Source organism: Coregonus clupeaformis, chromosome 39 (assembly GCF_020615455.1).
Source record: "Coregonus clupeaformis isolate EN_2021a chromosome 39, ASM2061545v1, whole genome shotgun sequence".
NCBI classification, from domain to species: Eukaryota; Metazoa; Chordata; class Actinopteri; order Salmoniformes; family Salmonidae; genus Coregonus; species Coregonus clupeaformis.
The window spans coordinates 2,790,732-2,803,432 of record NC_059230.1 but is presented as its reverse complement, the minus strand read 5'-3'; the positions used below and the strand labels follow the sequence as shown (position 1 = coordinate 2,803,432).

Below are 12,701 nucleotides of genomic sequence, written 5' to 3'. Positions count from 1 at the left end.
ACCTCGCGACACTTGGGGCAAACTGATCGGATGACGTCAAGAAATTGCGCGCGCAGAATTTCTTCCCAGTTGTAATCCAAACTTCATTAGTTAGCCAGTTATGGATGAACGCGAAGACTTCGTCAACATTTTTCAAACACAGGTTAAGACGGTTTTGGATATTCTGTTGAATGTCGCCGTATCGGAGATAACACATATTTTCCAAGGCACTTCGGGTAACGCTACTATCCAAAATGGAGTTTTACCCGTTGCTCTTTGTGCCGGAGACCACGCCACACAAACGGTGCAGGCATATAGACTGAAGAATGCATTGGAGAGGGCAATATGCACACACCGGGAAACCACTGAAGTGACACGACGTGGTGAGTGACTTTCTAACAAATAAATTGTTTAAAGTAAGCCTAATGTAACAGTCTCCGCGTTAGTTTGTTGTCTGTGAATTAATAGGCTGTAGAATAAGGCTACACGTGGTACAGACTGGTATTTTTTGGTGGGGGCGGCCTAGGAACGGTAGGCGGCCTAGGAACGGTAGGCCTACCACAGATGGGCGTTCATAATTGCAATTTCAGGTAACACTGTAGGCACCTCAGTAAGCAAGGGCCGACTCCTTTTGGAGGTCTTTTTTTTTTTTGTGCAATTCGGACTGGCTTTGGTCCAGACCAAATCTGAACTACTGTTTTTTTCAGATTTTGTCCATAAACGTCTATACATGAAGTCTTTTCAACTTTCATTCAGAACCAAAAATGAGCCTTATTTCAACATCTGGAAAATACATATATTGAACTCCAGAAAATACGAAAAAAATGTACGTTAGGAAAATACGCAATTTTCTTCAACGTCTGGAAAATACGCAATTTTCCGTTCAGAACCTGTTGGTGCTATCATCTTCAGGACAGGAATACCGGCTTACTTAACGGAGGAATAAACACACATGTTCATCGTTGGTGTTTCAACCAGAACGCGGGAAAATGCCCTCTCTTTATTTTCGCACATGCGCAGTTGTACATCTCTCAGGGCATACCTGTACCAGTGTAAGAGCACAATTTATAACATATTAGTCTATATGTTAACACCCCCACTTGCTCTTATACTGTACAAGTCGTATTCAACCTAACTATCAACACATTTAGCTTACAGTTATACATCTCACAAATGTCAGTTTACATTCCAAACATATAACCCAATAATTTTTCATTTTTGAACTTCGTTACAGGTTTAGTCAAAACATCTGCAACCATGTCTGCCGTTGGACAATATTCAATACTTATTTTGCCATCACTGAGCGCAGATCGAATGAAATGATATCTGATGTCAACATGTTTACATCTCTGACGACATACTGGGTTCTTTGACAGAGCAATTGCACCTTGGTTATCTTCAAAGATTGTTACTGGTGCATATTGGCACTCACTATCCATCTGGCCCAATAACTGTACAAGGTACAAACTTTCTTGTGTAGTAGCAGCCAGTGCCATGTACTCTGCTTCACATGTAGATAAAGCTACTGTTGGCTGCTTCTTAGACCTCCATGAAATAACAGGTCCACATTTAGTTAAACTAAAACAATACCCTGTTATGCTTCGTCTGTCACTTTGATCTGTTGCCCAATCAGCATCACTATATGCTACGAGGTTGAGTTTTTCCACCCCCATTTTGTAACACAACTCCTGATTCATTGTCCCCTTCAAGTACCTCAACACATGTTTAGCTGTTATCCAGTGTTACACTTTTGGTTCTGATAGGTATTGTGACAGCTTGCTGACAATCCAACTGATATCCGGTCTTGTACATGTCATAACATATATCAAGCTGCCTATCACTTCACGATACCTTTTTGAATCAATAGGTTCACCATCACCATCAAAGTTTGTTTTTTGTTCACATGGTGTTGACCTTGTTTTACAGTCTGACATACCAAACCTTTCCAGTATCTTGGTTATGTACCTTGTTTGGCTCATCTTTATTTTCCCTTCACTTTGTGTAAAATCAATGCCTAGGAAATGTCTAAGCCTCCCAAGATCTTTCATCTTAAATTTTTCACTTAACATTTCTTTTACACTTGTGAGTGAGTCACTATCACTAGCAGCGATAATTAGATCATCGACCCAAATTATCAAAATGATCCTTTCTGTTGCAGTTTGTTTGTTGTAAACACAGTGATCAGCTGGGTTCTGTGTAAAACCATTTTCACTAAGGTGATCATGCAACATTTTGTTCCAGTTCCTTCCTGACTGTTTCAGGCCGTACAGTGACTTGTTCAGTTTGCAGACTAGTTGCTCACCTGTATCTGACCTGACTTCAAAACCCTCTGGTTGCTCCATGTACACTTCACAGTCAAAAGGAGCATGTAGATATGCTGTTTTGACATCCATCTGATGTAACTCTAAGTCATACTGAGCTGCTAGCTGCATCAAACAACGTACTGATGTCATATTTGCAGTTGGAGAAAAAGTCTCCTTATAGTCTATTCCTGCCACTTGACTATATCCCTTTGCAACATATCTTGCCTTGTATGTCTCAGTCTCATCTGAATTGTTTTTGACTGCATAGACCCACCTGCCCCCCACTGCATTTTTACCCTCTGGCAGTGTGGTCAATGTGAATGTATCATTTTCCCTAAGGGAATCCATCTCCTCCTTCATAGCAGTAGCCCAAATCTCTGATTTTGGTGAAATCATTGCTTCTTTGAAGGTTTGTGGTGCATTGCACATTACTCTGTAGCAGTAGTCAACACTAGGTGGTATCTGGTCATCACACTTCACTTTACACTCATAGTCTTTTAAGTACTGGGGCTTCTTCCTCTCTCTGTCTGGATAGCGTGGACTCTGACTATCTGAAGTCTCGATTTGCACATCTTGTGTCTCTTCGAATTTTGATCTGCCATCTTGGCTTTTGGCATGGGGGATTGAAATCTCTCCCCATGAAGATCATCACTCATTTCCAAATCTGTCTGAGTTTGGCGTTCGACTACACCTTTTGTAACGAACTTGACTAATCTGTTTTTAAGAACTTTTCCAGTGTCTGGGTAGTAGACTAGGTATGCTGGACTATTTTTATCATACCTGACAAAAATACCCTTTTCACATCTTGAGTCCAACTTTTTCTTGTTCTGTCTGTATGCATAGCAAACAGATCCAAATTCTTTCATCTTTGAAAGATCAGGCTTTCTCCCAGTAAACATGTAGTGTGGAGTCTGTCCTACACGCTTATTGTAACACCTATTGCGAATTACTGCAGCAGTCATTACAGCATATGTCCACAATTTCTTTGGTAGGTTGCTCTCAAGTAGCATGCATCTTGCCATTTCAAACAGTGTTCTCCAATTTCTCTCAGCGGTCCCATTTTGATGGGGTGAGTAAGGGGCTGAAGTTTCATGTCTTATGGCATTCTTACTGAGCAGTGACTGGAACTCTTTGGCTGTGTACTCTGTGCCATTATCTGACCTGACACACTTTATTTTTCCATAAGGGGCCACATCAGCAATAAACTTCTCAGTAGCTTTTACAGTATCACTTTTTGCTTTTAGGAAATACACAAAAACTGCCCCTGAATAATCATCCGTAAATGCTAGAGTATATCTGAACCCATCTTTCGCCTCTGGCTCAATAGGGCCAGCCAAATCAGTGTGCACAAGCTCAAGAGCTGCTTTTGCCTTTTCATCAGGCTCTCTGTTTCTGCTCTGAACAAATTTTCCCTGTGTGCAGATTTCACAGTTGAGGGTAGATTTGTCAATCTTACCTGTGATTTTCATTCCCTCTGTCACATTTTCTAACTTTGACACATCCTCAAAATTACAGTGGCCAAGAATTTTGTGCCATGTGTGAATATCATAGCACCCATGACAGCCATCATCATTTTTCATCACTTACAGTGTTAAGTTAGTAAAGTCTATCGTACTCCTCGATGTCAAAAGTGGTACCGTTCTTGTGGATGAGCTTGTTACACCCCTGTCGAAAGTTGACTGAAGCTCCGTTGGCTGTCGCTGCTTTAACAGAGAAAATGTCCTGTGGAAACGACGGCACGTACAGCGCCTTCGTCAGCGTTGTTTTCACCCGACGACCCGTGTTGTCTCTCAGGTAAACCTCCGCTGCACCTCTCCGCGACACCATTCGTTCTTGTTCCGTCAGCCAGCTCCACGGAATGTTTTTCCGGTTTGAAAGTCTCGTCAAACTCCTTAAACTTCCCGATGTCCGTGACTATATGTGACGTTGCTCCCGTATCAGCCCTTTATGTTTCAGTCCACGAACCTGACAGTCACTTATTTTGAATGCAAATGTGTGGCCTTCAGCATCTGTTGCTTGTTTCACATTGTCTCTTCTTTTTCGTCTGCAATTTGCGTCAGTATGAGTGGAGCGCTTGCAAAAACTACACCACTGTCTCCGTTCTCTGTGCTCTCCAGTAACAGTACATTCCCGGGCCTTGTGCCCTTTCTGGCCACAGTTGAAGCAGGTTATCTCGGTCCCTTTATCTCTTCCTCTTGGCCAGCTAACTTTAATGTTACTTGCCTTCATCACGTTGTCGTCAGTGGAAATGGCGCTAAACTTCTCGGTGCTTTCATAGCTCCTCAACTTGGTTTTGAACTTGCCATAAGTTGTCGGCTCGTCACTCTGCGTTATGTGGATGGCAAACGGCTTAAATGATTCGGGCAAACCTTTCAGAATCATTGCAATCAACAGCCCGTCACTTAGTCTCTTCAGCATTCCTCAGTGCTGTAATAGCCGTCTCAGCACGAATTATATAATCCGTAACACTTTCGTCAGCAGCTTTCTGAAGAGAAGTTAGCTCAGTGTAGAGGCTAATCACACGTGGCTTCCCTTTACCTGCATAATGTTCCCTCTATCTTCAACGCTTTTCTCCCATCATCTGCTGCTTCTCTCATTATCAGGGAAAGACTTTTATCATCCAAAACCTGTATCAATTCGGCGTAGGCTTCTTCATTTTTCTCTCCGTCTTCTTCATCTTCATCCACGCTCAATATGGTGGCCTTTAGCCCTAGCAAACGCAAGTGTCCCAAAAACTTCGTCTCCCATAACTCGTAGTTTTTTTCATCTCCGTCGAAACATAATCTATTCCATCGGCTTCCATGTTCCCTCCTGGGCCCATAACCTGTTGGTGCTATCATCTTCAGGACAGGAATACCGGCTTACTTAACGGAGGAATAAACACACATGTTCATCGTTGGTGTTTCAACCAGAACGCGGGAAAATGCCCTCTCTTTATTTTCGCACATGCGCAGTTGTACATCTCTCATAGGGCATAACTGTACCAGTGTAAGAACACAATTTATAACATATTAGTCTATATGTTAACAGAACCTAAATTGCATCAAACGTCAGTGTCTGTAAAATATGTGTTTTAGTTTTCTTTTCAATGTCATTTTGCTTACTGTGACTTTTCTAGTTTAGCATTGTTTTGGTCTCACCTAGGGCAACAGAACCAAGGACCTACAACAGGTGTTACATCTAGCTAGTTCTAACTTCTGTTCCCTTGGTATTCCAGAATCTAGACTAATATTTGTTGCCACATTAGTATTCCAGACATTTCCTTTGTTTTCTTCTGTGTACTTTTGTGTGGTTCAACTCCTGCTGTGTTGTCCCTAGCAACTCAACATGATGGTGGGGAGGCCCTCAGTGGCTCTGTTGCTATGCCAAGGGCTGATGATGGTGAAGACATAGACATTCATCTTAAAGATGAGGTGAGATGGTTAGAATTGTAGAGATGGAATGATTAAAACGGAACAGCATCATTGACATGAATGGGGAAGCCTGTTCTACTCATTCTAGTTCTGTGGTTAGAATGCTCTTGATTGTGTAAAACTCAACTGCTCTTTTAGTTGACCATTTGATGATTTAATGGCCCCTGTAATGTTCAGTGTCAGTTTTGTTTCCTTCTGTAGCTGCATCTAAATGCTAATGACAACTTCAGTAAACACTATATCCATTGTTGTGCCTGTAGAGATTGGACTGGGAGGTGGTGAAGATTGGTGTCTTTGAGGAGGGAGGCAGTGACCGTCTTGGGAACAGCATGCAACGTAAGTGGACCAGACAAGTGGATTGCTTGCTCTTTGGGGATTTAGGCTGGGTAACTGTAAAACAATTTGACAACTGCTGATGTAAAAAGGGCTTTATAAAATGCATTTGATTGAAATGGTGTGGAGTAGTGAATGGAAAGATAATTTCTCTGGACAGGATTAGAACTGTAATCATGTCAAGTCAATAGTTTTATTGTCCCAGTAGTAGAGGTACATAAAGATGATGGCCCTCATGCACTTACCACAAATGATTTGTTTTGCTATGTTCGGCGTATTGTAGGGTACATTACTCTCATTATAATTTATTTGTATGTTCATTAGCACCGTATACATGATCCCAATTTTAGCTCAGCGACTGCTGCATTTAGAAAAACCGAAAAGGTAGATTATTAGCACATTGAACCATGTCGCGCGCCATAGTTTACAAACTCAGTGGATAGTGCTAAAACAATGACATCATATATGAATTCTGCCATCTTTATGCACGTTCGCCATTGGGACATTTGTAGTGCAGTCAGGGTAAAACAATCATCTATAGGCTCCTGTATCAAGTGGATTTGGAGGGCGAGTGTGTGTGTGTATATGGGCAATATTAGTGCTTTACGTTTCTCAATTTCAACATTTTCTGCAAACACTGATATGACAAAGATGAATGTTACGAGGCCAACAGCATCTGTTTTCTTTGTTTTTCCAGAGAGTGAAGAAAATGAATGTCTTGTCTCGGAAGTGAAGTCTGAACCGTCAACATACTCAGAGATCTGGGAGCCCCACTGCATACACACTGAAGACAGAGCCGCCACCACCCTGTCACTGTGTTCAAATGACAACGTATCCTTAAACTCCCCGACAGACGGACTGACTGAACAGGAGATGCAGGTCGGTACTTCCCAGACCCCACATCCAGTGCCCCAGAAACGGCTTCTATTTCCTCTTCCTATCTCAGTCAGCACACTAAAAGAAGAACTAAAAGAACTGGACCAAGAAAGGGAAAAACTGGAGTCTGTTCCCATCGCCATCAGCACGCCGGTGGATTCGGAACAGCAACCACCCAACACCCTTAGAACTATAGAACTAGAACCCATGTTTAGAAGACCTGTTGAACGCCTGGAAGCACTCACTGACTGTGACATCACTGGTGCTGCTCTCAAAGTAGAGCCGCCAGGATGCCCGGGACCACCGGAGCTCAAGGAGGAGGAGATTGTGATGGTCAGGCATGCTGCACAACAAAGTACAGAACAGCACAATGACAACACAGCAACAACACAACAACTAAGCACACTACAAGAGCCCATTCTCGCCCAAGAGAACACCCATGTACATGCGGCCACACAACCAAGCACTATACTAAACCCAGCCGCAAAGGAGGAGCAGCGAGACCGAGGAGGACCAGTGTTGAGAGTGACCAGAAGCAGGAAAGGCTGTGACACCACTTCCACAGCACTTCGACACACCCTCACCTCCTCCAGAACACCGCACCGTGCCCCCCTCACCCCCACCACCACTCCACCTCACCGCTTCCCCTCCACTCCACCACTGCTGCCCCATGAGCTGGAGAAGCAGATGAGAACCTGTTCAGGTATTCACCAATTCTGTAACTCTCAATTCCTTGAATCGGATCTCCTCGCCTCCTCAACCTTATTGGAGGAGTAAGTCCAAAGTTCCTCTCCTCTGACCTTTTCCAGAAGGTTTCGAGAAGGTGGTGAGGATGGAGGATGCAAGGAATTGAAGCCTTAGTCCTCCCTTCTTGTTTGTACACTGAGTATACCAAACATTAGAAACACCATCCTAATATTGAATTACACCCCCCCCCCCTTTTGCCCTCAGAACAGCCTCAATTTGATGGGGCATGGACTCTACAAGGTGTCAAAAGCGTTCCACAAGGATGCTGGCCCATGTTGACTCCAATGCTTCCCACAGTTGTCAAGTTGGCTGGATGTCCTTTGGGTGGTGGACTATTCTTGATACACACGGGAAACTGTTGCGCGTGAAAAACCCAGCAGCGTTGCAGTTCTTGTCACAAACCGGTGCTCCTGGCACCTACTACCATACTTCGTTCAAAGGCACTTAAATATTTTGTCTTGCCCATTCACCCTCTGAATGGCACACACACAATCCATGTCTCAATTGTCTCAAGACATAAAAATCCTTCTTTAACCTGTCTCCTCCCCTTCATCTACTCTGATTTTGAAGTGGATTTTACAAGTGACATCATTAAGGGATCATAGCTTTCACCTGGTCAGTCTGTCATGGAAATAGCAGGTGTTTTTAATGGTTTGTATACTCCGTGCCTTCAAAGTATTCACACCCCTTGACTTTTTCCACATTTTGTTAGTCTGAATTTGAAATGGATTAAATGGCTATTCATTTTTAAGTCACTGGCCTACACACAATACCCCATAATGTCAAAGTGGAATTATGTTTTTAGACATTTTTATAAATTAATTCCAAATGAGAAGCTGAAATGTCTTGAGTCAATAAGTATTCAACCCCTTTATTATGTCAACCCTAAATAAGTTCAGGGGTAACAATGTGCTTAACAAATAAGATAATGTTGCATGGACTCACTGTGTGCAATAATGGTATTTAACATGTTTTTTGAATGACTACCTCATTTCTGTACCCCACACATACAATTATCTGTAAGGTACCTTAGAGCAGTGAATATCAAACACAAATTCCACCACAAAGACCAGGGAGCTTTTCCAATGCCTTGCAAAGAAGGGCCCCTATTGGTAGATGGGTAAAACAAAAAAAGCAGACATTGAATATCCCTTTGAGCATGGTGAAGTTATTAGTTACACTTTGGATGGTGTATCAATACACCCAGTCACTTCAAAGATACAGGCGTCCTTCTTAACTCACTTGCCAAAGAGGGAGGAAACCGCTCAGAGATTTCACCATGAGGCCAATGGTGACTTTAAAAGAGTTTAATGGCTGTGATAGAACTGTGGATGGATCAACAACATTGTAGTTACTCCACAATACTAACCTAATTGACAGAGTGAAAAGAAGGAAGCCTGTACAGATTAAAAAAGATTCCAAAAGATGCATCCTGTTTGCAACAAGGCACTAAAGTAATATAAAACATTTTTTTTATGTGACAAAGCAATTAACTTTTTGTCCTGAGTACGAAGTGTGATGTTTGGGGCAAATCCAATATAACAAATTACTGAGTACCACTTTATATTTTCAAGCATAGTGGTGGCTGCTCATGATATGGGTATGCTTGTGGAACGTTAAGGACTCAGGTGTGTTTCAGGTAAAAATAAATAAAAGGAATGGAGCTAAGCACTGGCAAAATCCTAGAGGAAAACCTGGTTCAGTTCGCTTTCCACCAGACACTGTGAGATGTATTCATCTTTCAGCAGGACAATAACCTAAAACACAAGGCCAAATCTACATTGGAGTTGCTTACCAATAAGACCGTGAATGTTCCTGAGTGACTGAGTTACAGTTTTGATTTAATCTACTTGAAAATCTATTGCAAGACCTGAAAATTGTTGTTTAGCAATGATCAACAACCAATTTGACAGAGTTTGAAGAACTTTGAAAATAATAATGGGTAGAATGTTGCGCAATCCAGGTGTGGAATGTGCTTCGAGACATACCCAGAAAGACTCACAGCTGTAATCACTAGCAAAGGTGCTTCTACAAAGTATTGCCTACGGGCTGTGAATACTTATGTAAATGAGATTTCTGTATTTAATTTTCAATAAATTAGCAAACATTTCTAAAAACACGTTTTCACTTTGTCATTATGGGGCATCAATTTTATCCATTTTGAATTCAGGCTGTAACACAAATGGAATAAGTGAAGGGGGAACTAATACTTTCTGAAGGCACTGTATGTGTCGAGTATTCAATGTATAGTTTTTATTAGGAATACAGTAGTACTGTGTCTAAGACTGTTTTACCCTAGTGGATAATTAAGTTTGTCTTATCTTATCCAAGGGTGCAAAATTCTGTTAACACTCCCAAATTTGCCAGGTTTTCCACTTTTCCAGAATTCCCTCTTTTATTCTGGGAATCTTACCAGGATTTCTGGGAATTTTGGGGAAATTACTGGAATTTTGCATTAATAATCGTATTTTATGCTTTCCTATCTTATCTCATCCTCTCCAGTGAAGCTCAAGGACATGCGGCTGGTGGGACAGTGTCACCGTCGCCTGCGCATCTGCTGGGACTGCAGCAAGATCTTCTACCGGAAACGGAAGCTGCGGCGGCACCGCCGTTTAAACCACACCGGAGAGAAACCGTACTGCTGCTCCCAGTGTCAACGGGCGTTCTCGCTCAGGAAGAACCTGAAGAAGCACCAGAGGGCCCACGCAGGGGAGAAACCGTACCACTGTAAAGACTGCGGGAAGCAGTTCCGGTGCAATGGGAAACTGAAGATCCACATGAGGTTTCACACAGGGGAGAAACCCTTTGGCTGCACCCTCTGTGGCAAAAAATACAGGGTGCTGAAGAATTTAGAGAGACACATGGTCACCGCACACGCCAACCCACCCCCTGGCCAACGTCTTAACCGTTAGAACAAGTCCGAAATGCCCTATTCCCTTTATAGTGCACTACTTTTGACTTATGTTGCTCCCTTTGTGGGAACAGGGTGCTGAAGAACTTGACACGACAACCACACACCCAGACTTAAAGACATTGAGGAGGTGAAAGACCACACCCAGACTTAAAGACATTGAGGTGAAAGACCACACCCAGACATAAAGACATTGAGGTGAAAGACCACACCCAGACATAAAGACATTGAGGAGGTGAAAGACCACACCCAGACTTAAAGACATTGAGGAGGTGAAAGACCACACCCAGACATAAAGACATTGAGGAGGTGAAAGACCACACCCAGACATAAAGACATTGAGGAGGTGAAAGACCACACCCAGACAGTGAAAGACTGAATAGTAGAAGATAGAATATTTGAATGGGATACAGAACACGTAGGCTGCCTGTAATCTAGAAATCTATTTAACTATGTATAAAATCCTTCAATACGTTGTAGATCCATCCTTCAATGCATATTAGATCCATATAGATGTTTCATATTGTTCTCAGGAAAACCACTTGCCGACAGACTTTGAAAACGAAGTGTATGTGCGAGAGGTGAGAGCTGGATGCTGTTAAAACAGTGAATGTGAATGATGAGCCAGCATGTTTAGAAAAGGCTTTTCCTGCCTGGCTGTCGCCTACTCTGAGCCTTATGCCGCGTTCAAAACCTTTGGGAGTTCTGAACTCTTCGACTTCAGTGCGTTCAAGACAACTGAGAACTTGGAAAAAAACTAGTTCCGACAGGGAAAATTTAGTTTTGAACGGTCATCCAACTCGGAATTCCAGGAACCTGGGCCTCTTTCTAAAGCTCCGACCTTAAGATCGTCATGATTTGACCTTGGTGTTTTTTTTTGTTCCCAGTTGTCTTGAACGCACAATTAGAAACAAGTGTTTTGCATGTCTCTTTCTAAGATGGCTGATGTTTAACTGTGAACACTGTGGCCCTTACTAAGATGGATAACACACCTCGGTGTACTCGTACACTGATAATTTAGTAGAACACTATGGGAGAATCTCAATTGGATACTCCTCGCATCCTCTCTCTGTGCCTCCTAAAAATCTATTGGATGAGAGAGCCAGAGTTCCCTCTCCTCTGACCTTCTCCTCCAATAGGTTTTGAGAAGGAGGATAGAGGACTCGAGGAGTATAACATTTACATTCCCCCTAAGCAGTTTCTCCTGACCAGGAAAAGATTCAGGGCCCTAGTTGTCCAGAGGGTTATATGAAGATGAAGGCTCAAGGAGTTAGCCTGATAACTTGCCTAAATATTCAGATATATATATTTTTTTTTTTGAAAGATCAGCTTGAAATGGGCATGGTCTACGTAACTCAACAACCAAAAACACATATCTAAGTTTAGATTTCTTTATGAATGATAAAATAGTTATTTCTGGTTGTTTATCAAAGTTAGCTGGCTTTGATCCTACTTTGTAGTATACCCCTCTGGTCAAACCAATTGGTCAGGAAGCACTCCTGGCCCTAGGCATATCATATGAAGGTACTGTACTGTAGTTAATAGCTAGCATACTAAATGTCTCCTTTTGAGATGGGTTTTCTGTAAGGGTAAATACACTCTAACATCAATCTGTGGATGCCGATGTTTTCTATTGAAATGATTGAAGGCAAATGCATGTGTTTGTGTGCTTTTTGGTGGAAGGATGTTCCTGGAATAATATTTAAATGTTCTGTCAGTCAGTGTCCAAACATCCTCCTGTGGGTTTACTTTTATTTGATCAGAAATAATAATTATTCCATTATAATTTGCTATTATTCTGTTTGCACCACATCCAGTGTTTTGATATTTTTCTTATTGTGTTGCCTTACAACCTGGAATTAAATGGATTTTTGGGGGATTTGTATCATTTGATTCACACAACATGCCTACCACTTTGAAGATGCAAAATATTTTTAAATTGTGAAACAAACAAGAAATAAGACAAAAAAACAGAACTTGAGCGTGCATAACTATTCACCCCCCCAAAGTCAATACTATGTAGAGCCACCTTTTGCAGCAATTGCAGCTGCAAGTCTCTTGGGGTATGTCTCTATAAGCTTGGCACATCTAGCCACTGGGATTTTTTCCCATTCTTCAAGGCAAAACTGCTCCAGCTCC

General features: G+C 42.1%; 1 protein-coding gene across 1 annotated transcript; it reads left to right on the top strand.

Annotated features, from left to right (window-relative positions):
- The first annotated feature begins 53 nt into the window (after positions 1–53).
- LOC123482867 (zinc finger and SCAN domain-containing protein 21-like) lies at positions 54–12,441 on the top strand. The gene is made up of 5 exons (XM_045211854.1): positions 54–362; positions 5,601–5,695; positions 5,956–6,031; positions 6,726–7,607; positions 10,154–12,441. Exons 1-5 carry the CDS (start codon positions 101–103, stop codon positions 10,561–10,563), a joined length of 1,725 nt encoding a protein of 574 aa, XP_045067789.1. The 5' UTR covers positions 54–100; the 3' UTR covers positions 10,564–12,441.
- Positions 12,442–12,701: the final 260 nt, after the last annotated feature.